This window comes from Sceloporus occidentalis, unplaced genomic scaffold, assembly GCF_023333645.1.
Source record: "Sceloporus occidentalis isolate IW3139 unplaced genomic scaffold, rSceOcc1.0.p SCAF_5, whole genome shotgun sequence".
Classification (NCBI taxonomy): domain Eukaryota; kingdom Metazoa; phylum Chordata; class Lepidosauria; order Squamata; family Phrynosomatidae; genus Sceloporus; species Sceloporus occidentalis.
Window position 1 is genome coordinate 7,955,251 of NW_028316985.1, and position 19,998 is coordinate 7,975,248.

Here is a 19,998-nt window from a genome sequence, read left to right on the forward strand (position 1 = left end):
AAAATTCTACATTTAAGCCACACACACACAAAAAACAAGTTCACAGGTACAAGATGGGGATATTAGGTTTAGCAACGGCAGGTGTGAAAAGGACCTTGGATGATTATTTTTTTTATATCATAAACTGAACATGACCCAGCAGTGTAATGCTTCAGCAAAGGAGGTAAATAACATTTTAGCCTATATTAAGAGAACTATAGTGTCCAAGTCAATGGAAATAATCATGCCACTATATTCAGTATTACTCAGGATTCATCTTGAACACTGTTCATTTATGGGTGCTTCATTTTACAGATATAGACAATGAATCATGAAATGCTTTTATAAATAAAACAGAATACTGGCAAAAGGAGAGCAGAGGTAATTCCACAGCCTAGGAACAGCTATTATGAGGTTTTCTCCTGTCCTCACCAGATGGGACCATGATGGTACTCAGACTGAGAGAAAGCCCTCCCCTGAAGATCTTAGTGAGGTAGATTTATGTAACGAGATGCAGGATTTCATACTCTGAACTTCCTAACCAGCACTTTGAACTGTGCCCAGAAATGGACTTGTAGCCAGTGAAGCTGCATCAAGAAAGGAGTTACGTGCTACTTGTAACTGGCACATGAGAGGAAAACAGAAATTGGGTTATAATACCACAGGAAAGCAGTGGTTCATCTGTTTTGCTTGGTTTCATTTTCTAATGACAATTATTTTTTCTCTCCCCTGCAGAGGTCTGCAGAAAGACTACCGCTTGGACCGAGTGTTTGGAACCAGCGTTCATTGCTGGTTCGTCCACAATAACGGGAAGGGCTTCCTGGATGGCCACTACAGCAATTACCTTGTCCCTACTTTGTACAGCTATTTGAAGCATCTCTGAGGGAGTTTGGTCTAAAACAAGGGCAGGACGTGGCCCACCTCTGATCCACCAAAGCTTTTATTCATGCAACTCCTATAGGCACTGTGAGCCAATTTTTCGAAGTGAAAATCTTTTTCCAAGAGAAAGGCTCAAGTGGGCAAGATATGGCCTTAAAGAGTCTGCTCCCAGTATCATAAAGCCCCCTTCTTCAAGAGAGAGCAAGCATTCAACTCATAACTAGGATGCTGGTGGAAAAGGCCACAATCTTGGAAAAGTGCAAGCAAAAACCACAACTGCCATGCAACACTCGACATTACACCAAAGTAAGGTTAGCTAGCCATTAGCAGGAAATTGGTCTCTGGGACAGACAACAAATCTCACATTTTTAAACATAATAATAAAAACCTCTTTGTGGAGACTATGCCTTTTGTTCAGTTTGTTGGGGGAAACTCCACAATTCAAGGAGTGTTTATAACTGATATCTAAAATGAAGTGTCAAGCAACCTCTGATGTTCTGGAGAAGAATGTCATTCTGCCAAGTAGAACAGAAAACTCTAAAATAATTTTAACCTGTCACATCTGAAGGGCTGATTGTATTAACTTAAAACTGGAGGTGACTGTCCAGATGTTTTTAACTCCAGCTCACAAAAGGCCCAGACAGCACAGGTAAGGTTTTGGGAGAGTTGAAATTCAGAACATCTGGGGAATAGTTTCTTTTCTTAAGGAAGCTAAACACAGATGGGGAAACTCTGGTCCTTGAGATGAATAGTGCTCCTCAAAGTGGTGATCCATGTACTGATACCAGACATAGCTATTGGCTGCTGGGTCCTAGCAGGTTTTCAGGAAAGAAACAACTATACCTAATAGACAAAAATATGGTACACTAAAGAAATGTGAGCCCCCCACATCAGATGATGCACTGGTTTAGATGACAACTCTCATAATCCAAGACTACTGGGCGTGCTGATATGGGGCCGAAAGGAGTTGTAAACAAAACATCTGGAAGGGTCTCTATTCCTTTAAAGAACACACTTCAAATTCAAAATATAATTATATTTCCAGACAAGATTTAGTTCCAGAAGTGACATTTTGGGGAAACTAGGAACCAGCTTTAGAGCGCTGAACAGGGGTGATTAGGTTCTAGTGACACATCTGTAATTACTGTGATCCTCTCCTGATTTTTTTCCCGGTTTTTGAAGATATGAAATTAAAATTATCCAAAAGACTGTAACCTATATTCACTTCAGGGTGGTCTAGGATAGCCCTGACTTTGAGGGTATCACTCAAAGTCAAATATGAATTAGTGGGGAATAAAACATTGCTCTAAATGTTTGCTCTCAATTCTGAAATAAAATTAAGTTTTCCAACTCCTGGACAGTTTTAAGACCCTGGGAAAGAAAATACCAGGCTGATCTTTTTTACATTTTCGTTTGCTATGAAAAAGATTCTTAAGACATCCCTGCATGGACAGGCATCCTGTTAAAGAATACATCACACTGAGCAAATATTTCTTCATTCATTATTCAATGGCAATAAAAAGTCACTGTACAAAGTCATTATACATGGTTTTTTTTTACATATCTTTAGAAGATAAGGCCTGTGCTCACGCAAGAGCAGGAGGAGGATCAGCTGAATACAGACTAGGTCATATCTACCATGACCTACTTTCTGACCACCAAAATCTGATGCTATTGCATCAAAAAGGCTGCACCTCATTCATCCCCTAAAGGAATTATGGGGTCCCTTGGAAGCCTGTTATACATGAGGAGGTGCCATGGAAAGAAAAAGTCAAAATGCTTCTGTGTATTCATATGGCTGTCTGCTTCCTGGCCAGACATTCTCAGTGGCTTCTTCAGGGTCCACTTCGAGCCAGCCCTGTTTCAGGTCAAACCAACACACTACTTTCCCAGAAGAGGTTTTCCCATCTGTGCATTCATTAATCAAGTCAGGGTCATGACAGGAAAATGAAGAGTTTGGGTAAGGTTACATTAAAAAAAAACCCTGCATGACCTAAAATCCAGTGGTCATACTGGATGGAGGACTCTGAGCAGTACAATCCAAAAGATAACTTTTCCAAACTGTAATCAAATGTGACACTCCCTCCTCACCTCCCAAAAGGCAGGAAAAATTGGAGTCAGTACAGAGAACTAGCTCCTTTTCCTGAGCTAAGGAAATCTGCCTTTCCCTGAGCAAATAAAATCTCACAGACAAGGTGCCAGAGGCTGGTTCCTCAAGATACGGTGGTAGACCATATTGGTCTCACCAAGTCTCTGCCTCCTTCCACACAAGTTGCAAACATCTCCATGACTTTCTCCTGTGTGTCAGTGTGGGATCAATGGGGACAAATGCAGTCTCTGATGCGTCTCTTATAGGCCTTATGAGCAGTACAGGAGATGTTATGTTCTATTTTTATTGTTCTTATGTTTGTTGTTACCCGCCTCGATCCAAAACATGGAGAGGCAGGATACAAATAAATATTTTATTATTTCTTCTTATTAGAGGTGGTGACCCCTGCCAGAAAGCAGAAAAATGATAAACTGGCTGGGCTTAACTCATAGTTTCATCTGGAATCAAGAGTTTAAGAGCATGCATTGTGAAATGGAAATTGTTTGCGACAGCTGGACAGCCTGTGGGTGTGGCGGGTCCACTCACCAGCACAGGCCGTCAGCATACATCTTCCAGGTATGTCGGATTACATCCCCCATCACCTACAGCCAACATGGCCACATAGAAATTGTGGTTCAAAATACATGACAGATACTACAGTGAGGAAAGTAGACACCAAGGTTGTTTGGCCCATGTCAAAAACTTTACCCATAATCTTTAATTCTACAGGTAGATAAACTCAGTTCTAGTAGCTTATTTATCTTCACCTTTGTTCCACTAAGCCAAGGAGATGACAGAATTATTCACAACTGACAACATACCACACAGGAGGCATATAGAAGGTTTCTAGCTGCAAAGTGTAAACAGGCCTAGAGACAGTGAAAATAAATATGACAGCGTTACAGAAGAGACTTAGGTCTCTTTCACACTGTACAGCACTTTGATTGCCATTGCTTCTGGAATTTGTAGTCTGTTGAGACCCTAGAGCTCCCTGGCTGACAAATCCTAAATTCATCATGAAAATAAAAATCCCAGGATTCTATAGGATGAAGCAATGGCAGCTAAAGTGGCATCAAAGTGCTATAATTGTGTAATGTGAAAGAGACCTTACGTGAGCTATCCTGTCAAACAAGATGGTACTAAAAATCCTGTTTTATTTTCAAAGTACATAAATTTGAGAACTCCGACACAGTGGAGTCTAGCACAGTGCAGTTCTTAATCTGAGCAGGATGTATCCCAGAACCCATCTGATGTTCTGCTTGTCTCAGGCCAGCTTGGAAATGTCTTCATATGGAATACTTTCAACTTGCCGTCCTTTCAGAGGCCCCTAGAAGAGGAAAAGTCAAGACAAAACGAAATCCTAAGACCAACCATCTTCTCAAAGGATGGTATGTGGCAATGGGCCAATTTTTTTAACTCAAATGAGAAAATTCAAGTAAAGTAGAAAAGGAAATCATGCAACCCACATTTGGTCCTTAGGCCCTATTTAAGCCCCCAATTGATACCTCCCCTGAAAAATAAATATTGTTTGAGAAGAGAGAATTGCCACTCCAGGAGATACAATTTTCTTTTAGAAGTAATCATAAAGGACTCCTCTGCCTCATTCCCTGCTCACTCCTCCGGTCCCTTCACAAACTGAAGGTATTACAAAATGACAGAATTTTCTGCCACTTCTGGTTTTATTTTTGGGGCTGATGCAGCCCATAGTGGGTTGCAGGGCTGACCACAGACGCCTAGAACTTGCCCACTCCTGCAGTTATAGTTGAGTTGAATTACCCTCACATAAGAAGAGGGAAGCCTCAAGGTTTGCAGGTAACAGGTATTCTCAACTGTGCTTTGCTCCTGGTCTTCACTGCCGAGTGGAGAGGTTGCTTATGTGCCTTTAAATCGACTCCAATTTATGGCGATTACATCTGAGGGTTTTTTTGGGAGGGGGAAGATTTCTTCAGAAAGGGGTTGCTCTTGCTTTTCTCTTAGGCTGAGAATATGTGACTTCCTCAAGTTTTCCCAATCAGTTTTCACAATTGAGCAGGGACTGTGAAAAGACAGGAGGAGCAAAACTAGCTGCTCGTAGCTGCCTTTGGCTGGTGCAGACTGAGAATGCTTTTTTTCCTGGTGCATGGACAGGCTTGGGGCTGAAGTGGAAACGACCATCACCGCCTGGAGCTGTAACTGGAACCTACTGATGGTTGTATGGCTTAAACCTGTCTCTCCACACTAAATTGTTCCCCCCTTCTCTCAAACATGGTCTTAAATCAAAACCTTTGGCACTTTAGATGCTTTGGACTTCAACACCCCTAAGCCCCAGCCAGTATTACCAATCATGATGGGTTCTGGGAGCTGCAGTTCAAAATATATGGAGGATCAAAGGCTAACAACCAGTTCACTAAGTAAATGAATGCTCTGGTTAGGAGAATAATAATTTTAATCCTTCACTAATCTGGCCAAACAAGGGTTTGTTGTACAATCCTATGCATCCTTCCCTGAGAGTATGTCCCACAGAACATAAGGCAGATTGATCCTGAATAAGCAAGCATAGATGTTACTTATTTAAAGTACTTGTATAAACCTAAACCCACCCTTCACTATTCCTTTTCTGTTTCTGTTGACGACACTTCTATTCAACCAGTTCATCAAGCCCGCAGTCTTGGCTTCATTTTTGACTCTTCTCTGTCATTTATTCCCCAGATCCAGGCCACCGCCAAGGCCTGTAGATTCTTTCTCCACAACATTGCCAAGATCCGTCCATTCCTCTCAGTCTCTACTGCCAAGACTCTAGTCCATGCCCTAGTGGTTTCGCGACTAGATTATTGTAACCTCCTTCTGACAGGGCTTCCTCTTTCACACCTCCATCCTTTAATCTCTGTCCAGTATTCAGCTGCCCGTATTGTCACATCCGCTCGCCGCTTTGACCATGTTTCACCTCTTTTATCCTCCTTTCATTGGCTCCCCTTCCCCTTCCGCATCCGGTACAAGCTTTTATTATTGACTTTCAAAGCCCTCCATGGATTGGCCCCTCCTTACTTATCTGACCTTCTTTCTCCTTACATTCCTACTCGCACCCTCCGTTCTGGTAGTCAAGGTCTCCTGTCACAGTGTAGGACTACCACTGCCCCCTCCCGAATTCGTCCGTTCTCGCTTGCTGCCCCTTACTCCTGGAACCTTCTTCCCCCACATGCACACCTCATCACTTCTCTACCCAGTTTCAAAACTGAGTTAAAGACTATATTGTTTAGAGAAGCATTCCCAGAGGCTAGCCCCTCTCTGACCCAGGAAGCCTCCTTTTAACCATTAATTAAGAAGCCAAGCCCTTCCTCCAGTCCATCTGCCTTGGTCCAGGCCTCGGAGGTGGAGAACTGCTGGACCTGATCCCATTCCCCACCACCACTCCCTTCTCCTTTTGTGTCGTGTCTTCTTAGATTGTAAGCCTGAGGGCAGGGAACCGTCTAACTAAAAGATTGTATGTACAGCGCTGTGTAAATTTACAGCGCTTTATAAATAAAGGTTAATAATAATAATAATAATAATAATAATAATAATAATAATTGTATATTGCCTCCCAGTCCACAAGGGCTCCCAAGGTGTTGTACAACAAATAAAAGCATTAAAACATATTAAAATACTTTAAAAATATTTTAAACGGTTTAAAAATAATATTTAAATATGATTTTAAAACAAATGATTAAAACAGAGCAGTCTCAAACATCAAAAGCCATGTGGTACAGCACTGTTTTAGCTAACCACAGAAAGATCAAAACAGATGGAACCAGCCTAATGTCCTTTGGCAGGGAGTTCCACAATCTGACAGCAGCTATAAAGAAAGTGCTGTTACGTTTGTATAACAACAAGGGCTCCTCTAAGGAGCTCAAATTTTACACAGACTCATATGAGAGCAGGGAGTTTTTGAAATATCCTGGCCCAAGTCATTTAGGGCTTTTTAAATAAAAACCAGCACCTTGACTTGAGCTTGGAAAATGAGAATCCACCCTTGTAAGAAGAGTGTTATTTGATCTTTAAAATGCACAGCCAACACCAGGCTGGCTGCTGCATTTTGCTATAGTTGCTTCTTCCGTACACTTTCAAGGGCAGCCCCTTGAAAGTGTTCTATAATTAATTATAGAAATTAATTGGAAGGCAACTTAGGCATGGACCACTGTGGAAAGGGTGCAGCTGGTTTGCCAACCAAAGGTGGCCACGACAGCCACTTGATCCAAGAGCACTTCAAGACCTGTTATATTCCAAACAATGATTTGTACTCAGAAGGACTTACTGATTCAATGGTTATAGTTGCTGAAAATGTTTTCTCATTGATGCCCAGCAAAGTTGCTTCATTTCCTCTGTAGCCTCCATTCAAAACCCGCACTCTTTTGCCTGAAACAGGACCACCAAAGAAACTTCTTCACACCAAGGTAAGCCATTTCTATTTTTTTTTGGGGGGGGGGGGAGGAGTGGATGCAGTTCCCAGACCCTCAGGTGCTGCCCACCCTGATCCAGATCAACTCCACAGTAAACTAAATTGATGTATTTACTTTGTGTAATGCTTTTATAGTTAAATCTGAGCTTGCCTATGGAAAGACAGCACATATAATTAATAAAAAGTACATAAATAAAAGAGGTGAACTGAAATACCCTAAAAAGCCAAGTTATAGAACAATCCAGTGGAATCAGGGAGTATTTCAAAGGGGCCATTTTTGCCCTACTCCCGATCTCAGTGGGGCACTCCACAACTGTAACACCCTCTGATTTGTCACTTAAACACCATTCCCCTTCTCCTGGTCCTGTTTTAGGTATTGAAGGGTTTTACAGAAACCAGCAATGATTGGCTGGTAATTCCCAGCTTCTAAAACAGGCTTGTTCCCTGCAAAATCATGTTTGAATAGCAAGATATATCCTCAAAGAGGTTTCTAGAAGTACAATTTGCCCATGGGAGGCAGGAGGATAGGAAGGGTCACTTGCCATACATAGGCTGCATTTTACCCTGTGCACCATGGAGGTTTACCTGGACCAAGTCTAATTGCACTCAAGGGGGTCTCTTCCTTGTTAAGCATATATAAAGTTACAGCCTTGATATCCCTATGGATAAATACTTTAAAAACGATTTCGACTTGGCTCAGCACCTTACCACATTACACTCTTAAAACGGGGCTAGGTCGCTTTAACCGCTATGGCTGCCTCTTGTTGCATTCTGGGACTTGTAGTTTAGGAAGGGGCATTTAGAATATTTAGCCAGAGAGCTCTTAACCCTCACTGAACTACAAGGCCCAAAATGCAACAGGAGGCAGTCAGAGCAGTTAAAGCGATCCAACCTCATTTTAAGAGTGTAATGTGATAAGGTCCTCAGTCTGCTAGTTCAAAAGATAATATTGCTCCCTAGTGACCAAATATGTAACATCCATGTCTGTATCTACAGTAACTAGTTTTTATTTAACTGACATATGATCATGAGGCACAGATTTTTGAAATTTTTTTTCAAAAGATATGTGTCAGATTCTACAAAACCTCCTACTTAGCTTAGCATGGTTTGCATTTGCCAAGGTGAGGAAGCCATGTTTTTCTAATTTTACTCATAGGGCAATTTATCAAATAAAGAAAGATGAAAAATTAGCTAGAGAAAAGAAATTAATGATAGCTATCTTACCAGGTGCTGGGATCACTGTCTCTAGATGGGTCTGATCAAGTTTCAGCTTGTCTCCAGAATCAATCATTTTGACAACCGCAGTATATTTGTTAATTACTTCCTGTCACATAAATATTCATTTATTAAAGTGGGAGCAAATCTGTCTTGGTTTACTTTTTGTAGGGGGCAGGATTTACAATCTACAGTAACACCAGACTGCAAAGCGTCTCCCAGGACACTGCAGCTTAGAAAGAGTACAGAGCAGTACAGTTGGCCCTCCACATTTGCTGGGATTTAAGGGTGCTGGGTCCCCATGAAAGTGGAAAAACCGCATATAAAAAAACACTACATAGTTTTTGTGTTTTTTTTCGGGCTATGTGGCCATGTTCTAGAAGATGAAGATGCCAGCCAGAGATGCTGGCAAAACGTTAGGAGGAAACCTTCTAGAACATGGCCACATAGCCCAAAAAACTCACAAAAACTATGGATGCCAGCCATGAAAGCCTTCGAAAAAACACCATGTTTTTAAGCTAAGAGAACACCTGTCTGGGAATCTCTAGGTCCCCCAGAGCAACTCTATGGTCAACATCTATCAGAAGTTGACCACAGTACCTACAAATGTCTAGAAAAGTGTCTAGTAATTTCCAAGGCCTCCAGCACAACTCTATGGTCAGTTTCCAGCAGAGTTACGCTGGAGGACCTAGAGATTCTTAGAGAAAACATATTAATGAAATCTGCAAATAATCAAATCCACAAAAGTCAAAGCCGCAAATGTGGGGAGCTGACTGTACTTGTGAGGCCGCATCCAAGTCCTGCCTGCAGCTGCAAAACATGACCCCTCTCATCCATAGCTATTCCACTGACAGATAAAAAGCTGAAATGTTCACCTTAACAACTGCCTTCTTTTTGTGATATTTCTCGCCAAGTTTCTTTGTGATGATTTTGACCACAATGTCCTGGAAAAGATAAATTTTAAAAAACGACTGACTGTGTAGGTACAGTTCCTCTTGTCCTGGTCTTATCAGCAACCCTGTCTGTCATTCCTGCACACAGAAACATAACATTTCAACATTCTGAGTTAGAACCAGCTGCAATTCCAGGCCTCTCCAAGACTTTATTGGGTACCCAAAACTGACACACAACTCTACTCAAGAAAAGAAAAGGAAAAAAAGAACAAAAGAAAGAGGGAAAACAATGCAGCTGCAGCAGGTGGGTAAGAGAGGAAGCATCAAAATGCTTTAGCTGATGGAGTCTTGCATCATGTTGCAGCAAAGTTAGCTATTCCTATCCAGATTACCCAAGGGCAAACACTGTTCATGCTGCAAAAGCTCTTTTAAAAGCTGATTCCCCCTTCATTACATCTATAGAGTGTTTAATTGGCTGAGGGTCCTGTGTCTGTCAGACCTCCTCCAGAATTTCTTGGTGGTTGTTTAAATAATAAAATCTAAGCTTTACTGTTTTTTAAGCCTTCTATAAGTGCGTGAGTGAACCTGTCCTATTACGGCATTATAACATTCTCAAACTCTGTGGCTGGATTATGGGTTTTGTTGGCTGGATGCCCCAGTCCCAGGGGTACAAAACTGAGGAACTGTGGTCTGTTCTAGCCCATGTTAACTAAAACAAACTGGGACCATATTTTGGTTTCAGCTCCTGTTTTATTAACTAATTTTCAATGAAGGGAACATTTCAACTAGATAATAGGAATGTGGTGGAATATATCATTTTAGTACTGGAAGGAACCCAGAGGACATCTATTCCAGCTAGTGCTCAATGCAGGAGCTGCAACGCAAGATGCAAGTGCTGCATTTCCACACATGAAGCATCATGTTGGAAGTCATTTTAACTTTTCCATAAAGCAATCTCTTTCTGAAAGAACTGGCCCAAATGGAAAAGGGCAGACATCAGAATGCTATTGGTTACTTACGGGCTGTAGCCAATAGTCAGTTCGGGCAGATTTTTTCTTTTCTTCTTCAAACTAAGAGAGGAAAAAGTAAGTGGTTCATTGAAAGTAAGAGCAACTCCAGCTTCCTTCTAAGAAGGACAAGACAACAGAAGAAACGTGTTCAAAAGATATAAGAAACAGTCTCATTTTTAATATTCCAACGCTCTCTGTGTTATCCATATGGAATGCCTCAGAGGTTGGCAAGTTGGCAACTTTGTGATACAGACTGACTAACTGGACAATGATATAAGTTTTGTGGTTATTTCATTTTACATCTTCCGAGCCACTTTCGTAAGAATAAAAGTACTCCAAGAATATAGAACCATTAGCAATTCCACTCTAGCCCAGAGACAGACAGCTTGCAAAACATGTTGGCTGTAACTGTTCTCTCACCACCACCTTTCTTCCCCAACCTGACCATGGTGAGCTGCTGTATTAATTCAGCAAAAACAGTAGCCGTCTATCTCCTAGCCTTACAGGACACTAGCTCATAGAAAAACAGATCTAGCAGTACCTCCATGATTTCGTCGAGGGCTGATTTTTTCTTTTTTGTCTGCCCTAGATTAGCAGGCACCTCTTTGCGCTTCACTGTGGGTGCTGTTCCCGCTGCCTTCAGTGCACTGAGCCCAAGTAAACTGAGGAAAGAGAATACATTTTATGTCTCTTGCAGGACCTCTCTCACGACCTTGAGCTCACAGACAGAAGACGACAGAGGAGCTGCATCTGGGATTGCTTCCCCATTGGCCAGGCTCCTTCCACTGAAGCTGGAACCAGTGCTTTCAAAGCCTGCAGAAGCCTAGCCAAGTTCCTCATGGATGGCTTCCCCTGAGAACCTAGGTTCCTTCCATTCTACCATTCCACTCACTGCAAGAGACAGGAAAGAGGCCCAGAAAAGAAGAAGTGCCATTGTTCCCTTAAAGCTTAGTTAATATTCTCTCAAAAAGAATACCCAGTAAACATAGCTCCACACCTTTCCTTAATTCAGTTGATTTCATTTTCAATACAGCAAATTTTAAAATGTGTTTTAATAAAATGGTTCAACATTTGGTTGCTGGAACAGACAATGAAGTGTGTCTGTGTGTGCTGCGGGGAATGCTGACACAGTTTCAAAGGACATGTGTGCCTTCAAGTTGCCTGTTGACTTATGACAACATCATGGATTTCATAAAGTTTTCAAGACACCAAGTCCAAAATAAAGGAATCCTCAAGTTCTGCATCTAACATGGATGGACTATGCATTTAAAACCTCTCTGTACAATAATAGACTAAAAAAAGTGCTTTGTGGATGTGCGGTTGAGGGTTGTTTCCAATGAAAGCAAACATTTTCAAGATATTATGCCCTAATGCAGCTTCTAGACCTGAAGTGCAAAGCCAAAAGTTTTCCTGCACAAGCTTTCCTGCAACTGGTCAACAGGAGAGGGAGAACAGGAAGGGGATAGCACTCTTAGTGCAGACAACTTGCAGTTAGGATATGCACTCACCTGGCTTTTGGATGTGCAGCTGTTGACGTACTTGCCCCTTTATTCAAATTAAATACGACTAAAGGAAAAGAAAAGGATGAGTCACTCCCTGTTTGGCACTATAGACACTGGAAAGAATAGACACATTCAATTCTTTGCTGGCCAGTGGCTTTCATAAAATGAGATTTCCTTTAACCATGGGCATCTTTTCTTCTCCTCAAGTTCCCTGGGGAGTGAAGAAGAGTACTGCACAGTACCTCTACAGAGAACCTGGGGGTAAAAGTGGTGAGTCATTTTTTTCCTCCTTGCATGAGTGAAAGAAAAAACCCAACCACTTTCTTATGTAGGTAGCCTTGTGGAGGCAGAGAGAGAGAAAAAATAGGTCCTTTCCTGCAGTTTCTTTCTTATTCAAGCCTCCACATAGTGGAGAGAAATATTTTGCCTTTTTTCCTAGGTGTCTGCTTGCGAGATAGATATAAAGGTGGTATGGAATCTTTTCCTGACTCATCAAAGAAAGGGAGAGAGACTAGAGGTATCCCTTACTTCTTATCTTACCCAACTCCCTGTGCAACCCAGACAAAATATTCTGCCCTTTTTCAAAGACTTCTGGGCTTTCTCAAACAGGATTTGAGAAAGAAGCACAGTTTACTCTCAGCTGTATGGAAAATTGGGAAACTGGTAGAGAGTGAGAGCATTGCTCAAGCACTATCAGTATGCAAAGGGATCTTGTTGCATCTTTGAGACTAGTTGTGGGAAAGACATTGTAGTATAAGCTTTCGTAGACTTTGTCTACTTCCTTGGTCTACTTCCCCAAAGGCATAGAGTGATGTTATGCCAAACGGCGCGCCGCCACTGTGGAGCAGAATTTCTGGGTTCTTTGTGTGATGCCGCAGTGATGTCGCGAGTGCACCATTGGCGCACTCGTGACCTAAGTGACTTGCGGCGCCATGTGGATGCTGCACGGGGCTTATGTCACAATGGCAGCACCCGTGTACATGGGGCACCACCATTGTTACACCACCGCCACGTAGTAGGGTTGCGGTGCGTGTGGTCATTCCACCCCTAGGTTACCCTACTATGTGCCTAGGCAGGCCATAGTCTGGATCAGGCCATAATTATATTTTAGAAATTGTCTACATTGTAGGTCTAGCACAGTGTCGATTCTGCAACAAGTGTGACTTTGGAAACTAAAATGGCCTGCTCTTGTGCCTGAGAGATAACTCGTCCCTCCACATTTGCAGCTTTGACTACTGTGGATTTGATTATTCACTGATTCTATTAATATGTTCTCTCTAGGAATATCTAGATCTTCCAGCGCAACTCTATTGTCAACTTTAACCAAAAGTCGCACTGAAGAACCTAAACATTCCTAGAGAGAACACTCCACTAGGCATTTGTAGCTCCTCCAGCACAATTCTATGGTCAATGTCTGGCAGGTGCTGACCACAGAGTTCCACTGGAAGACCTAGAGAGGTGCCTAGTGAGGTGTTTTCTTAGGTTAAAAACATAGTGTTTTTGTTATTTGCAGTTTTTCCATATTCACAGGGGTCCTGTGCCCCTAACCCCAGTAAATGTGGTGGGGCGAGTGTACAGTTTAGTAGTACAATGGACAAAATATAAACCCTGATGAAAAGAAACCTGTGTCCCATGCCATGTCAACAGTCCACATCCCCCTCATTACCTGCCCCAAAATCTTGGGATTACCCAGCTGTTTACCTTTTTCCTCCTCATTTTCTCTGCTTAGTTCTGTGTAAACAGGCTCCTCCTACAACAAAACAGCAGAGAAATGTCAAGGCTTGTGTACACAAGAGATGCATGGAAATCAGTGCTAGCTGAAACTTTGTTGCAGCTGAGGATGAAAAAGTAGAATCAAAAACAGCCTCAAACAGGTGGCCTTTGGGCACCAAGACAAGAGTCAAAAGCAGCACAAGTTATCAGTAGGGAAATACTGCAACCATACTAATGTGAACACAACTAATCTTGTCAGAAGCTCACCATGCTAAGACCTGATTAGCACTTGACTGGGAGGCCACCAAACAATACCAGTAATCTCCAGGTAGGACTAGGAAAGAAGCCTCTGCCAGTCAGTACTGGGTTAGATCAAAGGTGGGCAACAATGGAAGCCTGGGGAGGCTACATTCACTGCCCAGACGACCTTGGAGGACCTCATCTCTTCACTGCACCTGCAAAACATAAATTAATCTTGTTTTGTCATTTCCCAAACACCCTCTGGGGATATGGGACATTTGCAGCATGTCTGGGGGCATTTTAACAATAGAAAATGAACTGAAGTCATTTCCTTTCCATTTCAAAAAAGCCCTCTCTTACCAAATGTGGGGGAAAATGAGCCCTTTGCTCCCTAGTGAATTGCTTTTTTTAATGTTTTGCTAAAATTGTTTTTTGGTCCATGATGGGCTGCTGGGGTCCTCCAAATACGATGGATATGCCCTCTACACACCCTAGCATGCATTTGTGGGCATTCTGGAGAGGAAAAAATTGACTCCCGGGGGCTGCAAAAACAGCCTTGTGGAGACCGCATGCAACCCATGGCACACAGTCTACTCACCTCAGGATGAATGGATCAATGGGTATGCCAATAAAGGCAACTTCCTATTTTATTAGAAATTACAGCAGAAAGACAAAAGAAGTTGGTAAATGTACCCACCAACTTCATCAGATGTTCCAGTTATGGAAACTAATTTTGTAGATAGAATCAGATGTGCAAAACCTAGTCTCACCTGTTCTTTCCCCTCCAAGCCTCTCCTCACTTGTTCTTCAATAAATCGGGCTGTTTTCTCTTCATCATCAAGGTCCTGTTTTTTCTTCTTTTCTTGCTCTTGCTGTCTACGGATTGTCTCAGGGTCTCTATCGATATACTGGATGTACCAGCCTTTGGGTGTTTCGTCCACTTTACAGAAACCTTAAAAACATTCCACAATAATGAGAGATGATGCCATACTGCAATATCTGGAACAACACATGTTTCTCATCCCTGCTTTATGAATGCAGTAACCTGTCATATACTGATTCAGACCACAGGTCCATCTAGTCCACACTTGTTCACATCAATGTGAGGGAACTCTTTTCAGGAAAAGGGCCAAGTTTAGTTTCCGAGTTCTCAGGCAAAACATCCCAGTGGTAACGAGAGCCTAACCAAAATGGTCACAACACACATACTTCAACTTAAAGATTTTACTGCCAAGCACCTAAGCTTTACAAGAGGCATTTCAACTTTTCAGAATGGGGAAAAATCCATACAAAAGTAATGTAAAGGCCTATACAACATCTGAATTATGGCCTTATGGAAATGAGGGCACTCCAGAAGAACAGAGTGAAATCCTCAGATAAAAATTATTCTGTTCCTGAGTCTTAAGGTCCTCACCCTAGAAAACAATGACTGGCACCAGCTTTTAAGGGTATTAGGATATCCTGGCTTAGCTGGGGATTTTGGGATAGGACCTGGGATCTTCTGAAACATTCTTCTTCCCTCTGGAGAATGTTCACGTTGACAAATGGTGAATGACCCAGTTCTACCCAGTCACCCTGGCTCAGTGATGATATGATATCCCTGATCCAAGTCCAAGACTTACTGGTAGACATGGGTTTCCCATGGAGAGGGAGGCACTGAACCTTATCACCCAGAAGCAGGCAAAAGCTTATTCAGCCTCCCACTGGATTCTGAAATCTCAACTGACTTGTAAGCATACTTTCATCCTCGGGGAGTTAGTAATATGTTCTGTTTGTTTTAAAGGGAGATTCTTATGTACTCCATACAATCTGGTTCTTTGAGTCAGATGAGTTTGGAAGTCACTGAATGGGAGATTAATTTGCAGCAGCAAAATATTTTTCTCAGCCATTTTTATCACTAGGCCTCCTCAAAACCATGTACACTTGTTTCCTCTTTGGACGCCATCCATTCCAGATACTTATAAACCACAATTATCCATTCAAGGACAGAATTACCTTCTCTGCCAAGCCATTTGGTAAAATCTGTCAGTGTTTCCCACTGGGTGGCATTCATATGGATGTGTTCCCGGTGACTAATGTATTCATTATATACAATATTATTGTGAACTCTCTTTGTTCCTAGAATTTAAAAAAAAGAGGCCACTATTTACAAATCCGACATTGGATAGAAAACACAATTGTATTATAAGAAACATTATTTCATTGTATATGATTTACCAAATCGTCTTCTGAGAAGCTCTAAGAAATCATTCCGGAATTCCCTAGGGAAATACAAGAGACAACTAGTAACTTCTGATTAATACAGAGCTCTTCATTAGAAAGAGGCCTAGTCTCCTGTATTGCAAAGTAAGCATGATAGTTCTGTCTCTTGGTCATATTGGGGCTCGACAGACCACCCCAAAAGGGCGGGCTGGAGGCACCCGTTTTTGCTGCCGAGGGATGCCGCAGCAGCCAAACTGTGAGGCCTCCCTCCACAGCAAAAATAACCTGCTAAAAGTGGGGTTTTTGCTGTGCGCGGCGGATGCCATGAGTTCACCATTGGTGCACTGTCGCACGTCAATGATGCAAGCGCAGCACTGTGACATGTGGATGCTGAGCTGCGCTTGCATCATGGCAGCCCTTGTGTGGATGGGAGACCACCATGATGGTGCTGCCGCCATGCACTAGGGCTCAGGACCATGCAGATGCTCCGCAGTCCTGAGCCCTAAAATCAACCCCAAGCTGCCGCAAACTGGCAGTCTGTACTGGACCACTGAAATGTGGGAAGTAACTGACAATTCTTTTTTGAAAAATGTTACATTACTTTGTGCTGGTTGGTTGAAAAACAATACATTTATTGCACATTAAGGTGCATTGCCACTGGACTGTCTTATCGTTTGTGCTGAAACACAGTTAGAGATTCCAGGAGACTGACTTGAATAGATTTATTAAGGCTCATTTCAACACAAAACAGATCCCTTTGCATGGGTGGGACCGCTCATTCCATTCAAAGAAATGATGATACCTGGTCCCAAAGATATTCCACAAGCATCTGGAACTGTATAGGATTTTGTGTGGGCACAAATTCTTGCAGGAAAAAATTAAGTATTTATAATCACCGGGATATAAGGTAGTTTTGCAGTATCACAAAAGGTAAATACTAGCTACAGTTCACTGATCAATACTTCTTGCCATAAAAGCAGGAGGAAAATCAATGACAAGATATTGGGTAAACTCACTCAGAAAAATAATCCATGAATTGCTGGGGATTTTCAGAAGCAAGTAGCAGCTGTCGCTGATGAGATTCTGACATGCAGTGACATTTAAAACCATTCTAAAGAATAAAATGAAATGAAAACATCATCCTCAGAAAGCTTCTGGGGGAAAAAACCCAAAACATTTTAAACCTTCCATATCCAAATATATAGCAGAAACAGAAAATGTTTTTCCTGGCAGAGATGCAATGATAAAGAAATTATGAATGTGCTGTTTTGTTCCTGTTAAATAGCACAAAACCTCTGTTCATACAAAACATGATAACCCTACATGTTTTCTTCTGTGTAACCCACCAAAACTTTAACACTGTGCTGATCCACACTAGACCCATAAAATAACTACTGCCTGGTCCCATCTTTAGTGGGCAATCCTCAGGCAGTTCTACCAAGTTATAGAAGGGCATAACTGGATCAGATGATCTAGTCTGTCCTGTCCAGGAGTGGGTAATGTGTTCCTGAAAATACTGACATAGCAGCTCCCATCATCCCCCACTAACACAACTAACACTGAGTTATTATGGGAGCTGCAGACCAGCAAAATCTCCATCCTTCATCCAGTTTTATCAATGGGCAGTCAGTGGCCTCTGGGAAGCCACAGGCAGGGAACAGAACATAGGAAACTGCCCTTGTACACAGCTGTGACCTGAGGGTTTCAGGTAGGATTGCCTCATAGTTCTACCTGGGGCTTTCTAGGATTACTCCAATGTGTACTAACATGTGACAGCCTCAGTTAAGATTGTTGTGGGACAAAGCCATGAAGAAAGGTGTTCCCCAAGACCAATCATATGAATGGCAGAAGAAGTTACTGGAATGTAAACTGACGTTGGCTGGTCACCTCATCACCACATCCACATGTTTTGTATCTCTATTGCTGTTCACACATATAACCTGCACATTCGTGGCTACAAAGGCCTGTCTCTAGGCACTTCACTCCATGCATCTGATGAAGCAGACTTATGCTATTTGCTTCTTTCTTTGTTAGTCTCAAAGGTGCTACAAGAGCCCTTTGCAGTGGGAGGGTATGTGAAGGATGACAGGAATTGCCTGTCTAGGGCATCTTGAAGAGCCGTAGGCTGCTCAATCCTTGTTTAAGGAGACACTTCCACACAGCTTACAAGAGCAAGAGGAAAGTAACCATCGCCCTCATTCATTGGTTGCAACTACAGCAGTGTTTCCTAAACTTTGGTACTACAGGACTTTGGTCTCAGAAACCCAAGCCAGTTTGGCCAACAATCGGGAATTCTGGAAGCTGAAGTCCAAAACATCTGAAGGATCAAAGTTTGATAGAATGAGAGTTGGAGGAGACCATGAGGCCCATCCTGAGGGCCCCATTCTGCCATGCAGGAACTCACAATCAAAGCACTCCCAACAGATGGCCATCCAGCCTCTGTTTAAAGACCTCCAAAGAAGGGGCTCCACCGAACTCCTGTCAGAAGCCCTCACTGTCAGGAAGTTCCTCCTGATCTCTAGGTGGAATCTCTTTTCCTCTAGCCTCCATCCACTGTTCCAGGTCCTATTCTCTTCATGAATTGTGGTGCCCAGAGCTGGACACAATATTCCAGGTGAGGCTTGACCAAAGTAGAATAGGGGGGCACTATGACTTCCCTTGATCTAGACCAGTGGTCCCCAACTGTGGTTTTAGGAGATTTTGGCCTTCAGCTCCAAGAAGCCTCAGCTATATTGGCCAATAGTCTGGGATTCTGGGAGCTGAAGTCCAAAATCCCTTAAAGAGCACAGTTTGGGGACCACTGATCTAGACACTATATTTCTGTTGATGCAGAACCACACTGACCTTTTCAGCTGCCGCATCGCACTGTTGACTCATGTTCAGCATGAGTCTACTTGGACTCCCAGATCCTTTCACACGTAGTTTCATTCAGCCAGGTGTCCCCCATCCTATATCTGTGCATTTCATTTTTCTGCCCTAAGTGTAGTACTTTACATTTCTCCCTGTTGAATTTCATTTTGTTAGCTTTGGCCCAGGTTTCTAGTCTATTCAGGTCATTTTGAATTTTAATCCTGTCCTCTGGAGTATTAGCTATTCCTTCTAATTTGGTGTCATCTGCAAATTTGATAAGTATGCCCCCAATTCTGTCATCCAGGTCATTGATAAAGATGTTGAATAGCACTGGGCCCAGGACAGAGCCCTGTGGGACCCCACTGGTCACTTCTCTCCGGGATGAAAAGCAGCCATTGCTGCAGTCAGCCAATTCCAAACCCCCGTAAGCGTCTCCTTGCCTGTCCCCCACTGTCGCGGCCCTGTCCCCCTTCCTCACCTCGTCCCTGCACTGCTTCTGGCACATCTGGCAGTACCAGCGCAGCTTCTGCAGCCCCTTCGACTTGATGCGGTTGGCGATGGCCTTCGGGCTCAAGAAGTCCGTCTTCCCCATGGCCAGGAGCGCCGCTAAAAATCGCCCCCCAAAAGCTTATTTCCGGGTTCTCTACACCCAGCAGCAGCGACCCGGAAGCGGAAAAGCCAAAACACTCTGCGCATAGAGTCCAAGAAAAGGCTAGAGAGGCAGGTCTGGTATTTCCTCAAGCCGCTTCACCAATTCTTTTCCCGTATCCATTTTTAGGCCTCGCACAGGTTGTGGGGTTCTTTTGGACTTCATCTCCCAGAAGCCATAGACACTTCGGTCAACGCGTAGGCATTCTGGGAGATGGAGTCCGAACGGCTCTGTGGCGCAAATAGGAGACTCTGGGAACGTTGACGTAGTTCACGCATGCGCAGAAAAATCTATGGGCGATGGAGAGCTGTACGGGGATCATAGAGACGTGAGCGGAGAGCGTCGCTCGGCACTGCGCCCCTT

The 19,998-nt window shown here is 42.9% G+C and overlaps 2 protein-coding genes across 2 annotated transcripts in view; one reads left to right on the top strand and one right to left on the bottom strand.

Moving 5' to 3' along the window:
- Nucleotides 1-1,259, top strand: part of LOC149311638 (inter-alpha-trypsin inhibitor heavy chain H2-like) — a 43,812-nt gene extending 42,553 nt beyond the window's left edge. Inside the window, exon 23 of the mRNA XM_089527523.1 lies at nt 715-1,259. Coding sequence (XP_089383649.1) covers nt 715-862 — 148 coding nt within the window. The 3' untranslated portion in view covers nt 863-1,259. The remainder of the gene's footprint in view (nt 1-714) is intronic.
- Nucleotides 1,260-3,628: 2,369 nt separating this feature from the next.
- On the bottom strand, nt 3,629-19,848 carry LOC149311639 (DNA/RNA-binding protein KIN17). The gene is made up of 13 exons (XM_089527519.1): nt 19,465-19,848; nt 17,153-17,247; nt 16,152-16,195; nt 15,930-16,052; nt 14,705-14,886; nt 13,683-13,731; nt 11,988-12,045; nt 11,021-11,141; nt 10,489-10,539; nt 9,452-9,520; nt 8,586-8,685; nt 7,218-7,318; nt 3,629-4,274 (listed from the first exon to the last, which is right to left on the bottom strand). The coding sequence occupies exons 1-13, from the start codon at nt 19,576-19,578 to the stop codon at nt 4,212-4,214; spliced, it is 1,170 nt and encodes a 389-aa protein (XP_089383645.1). The 5' UTR covers nt 19,579-19,848; the 3' UTR covers nt 3,629-4,211.
- Nucleotides 19,849-19,998: the final 150 nt, after the last annotated feature.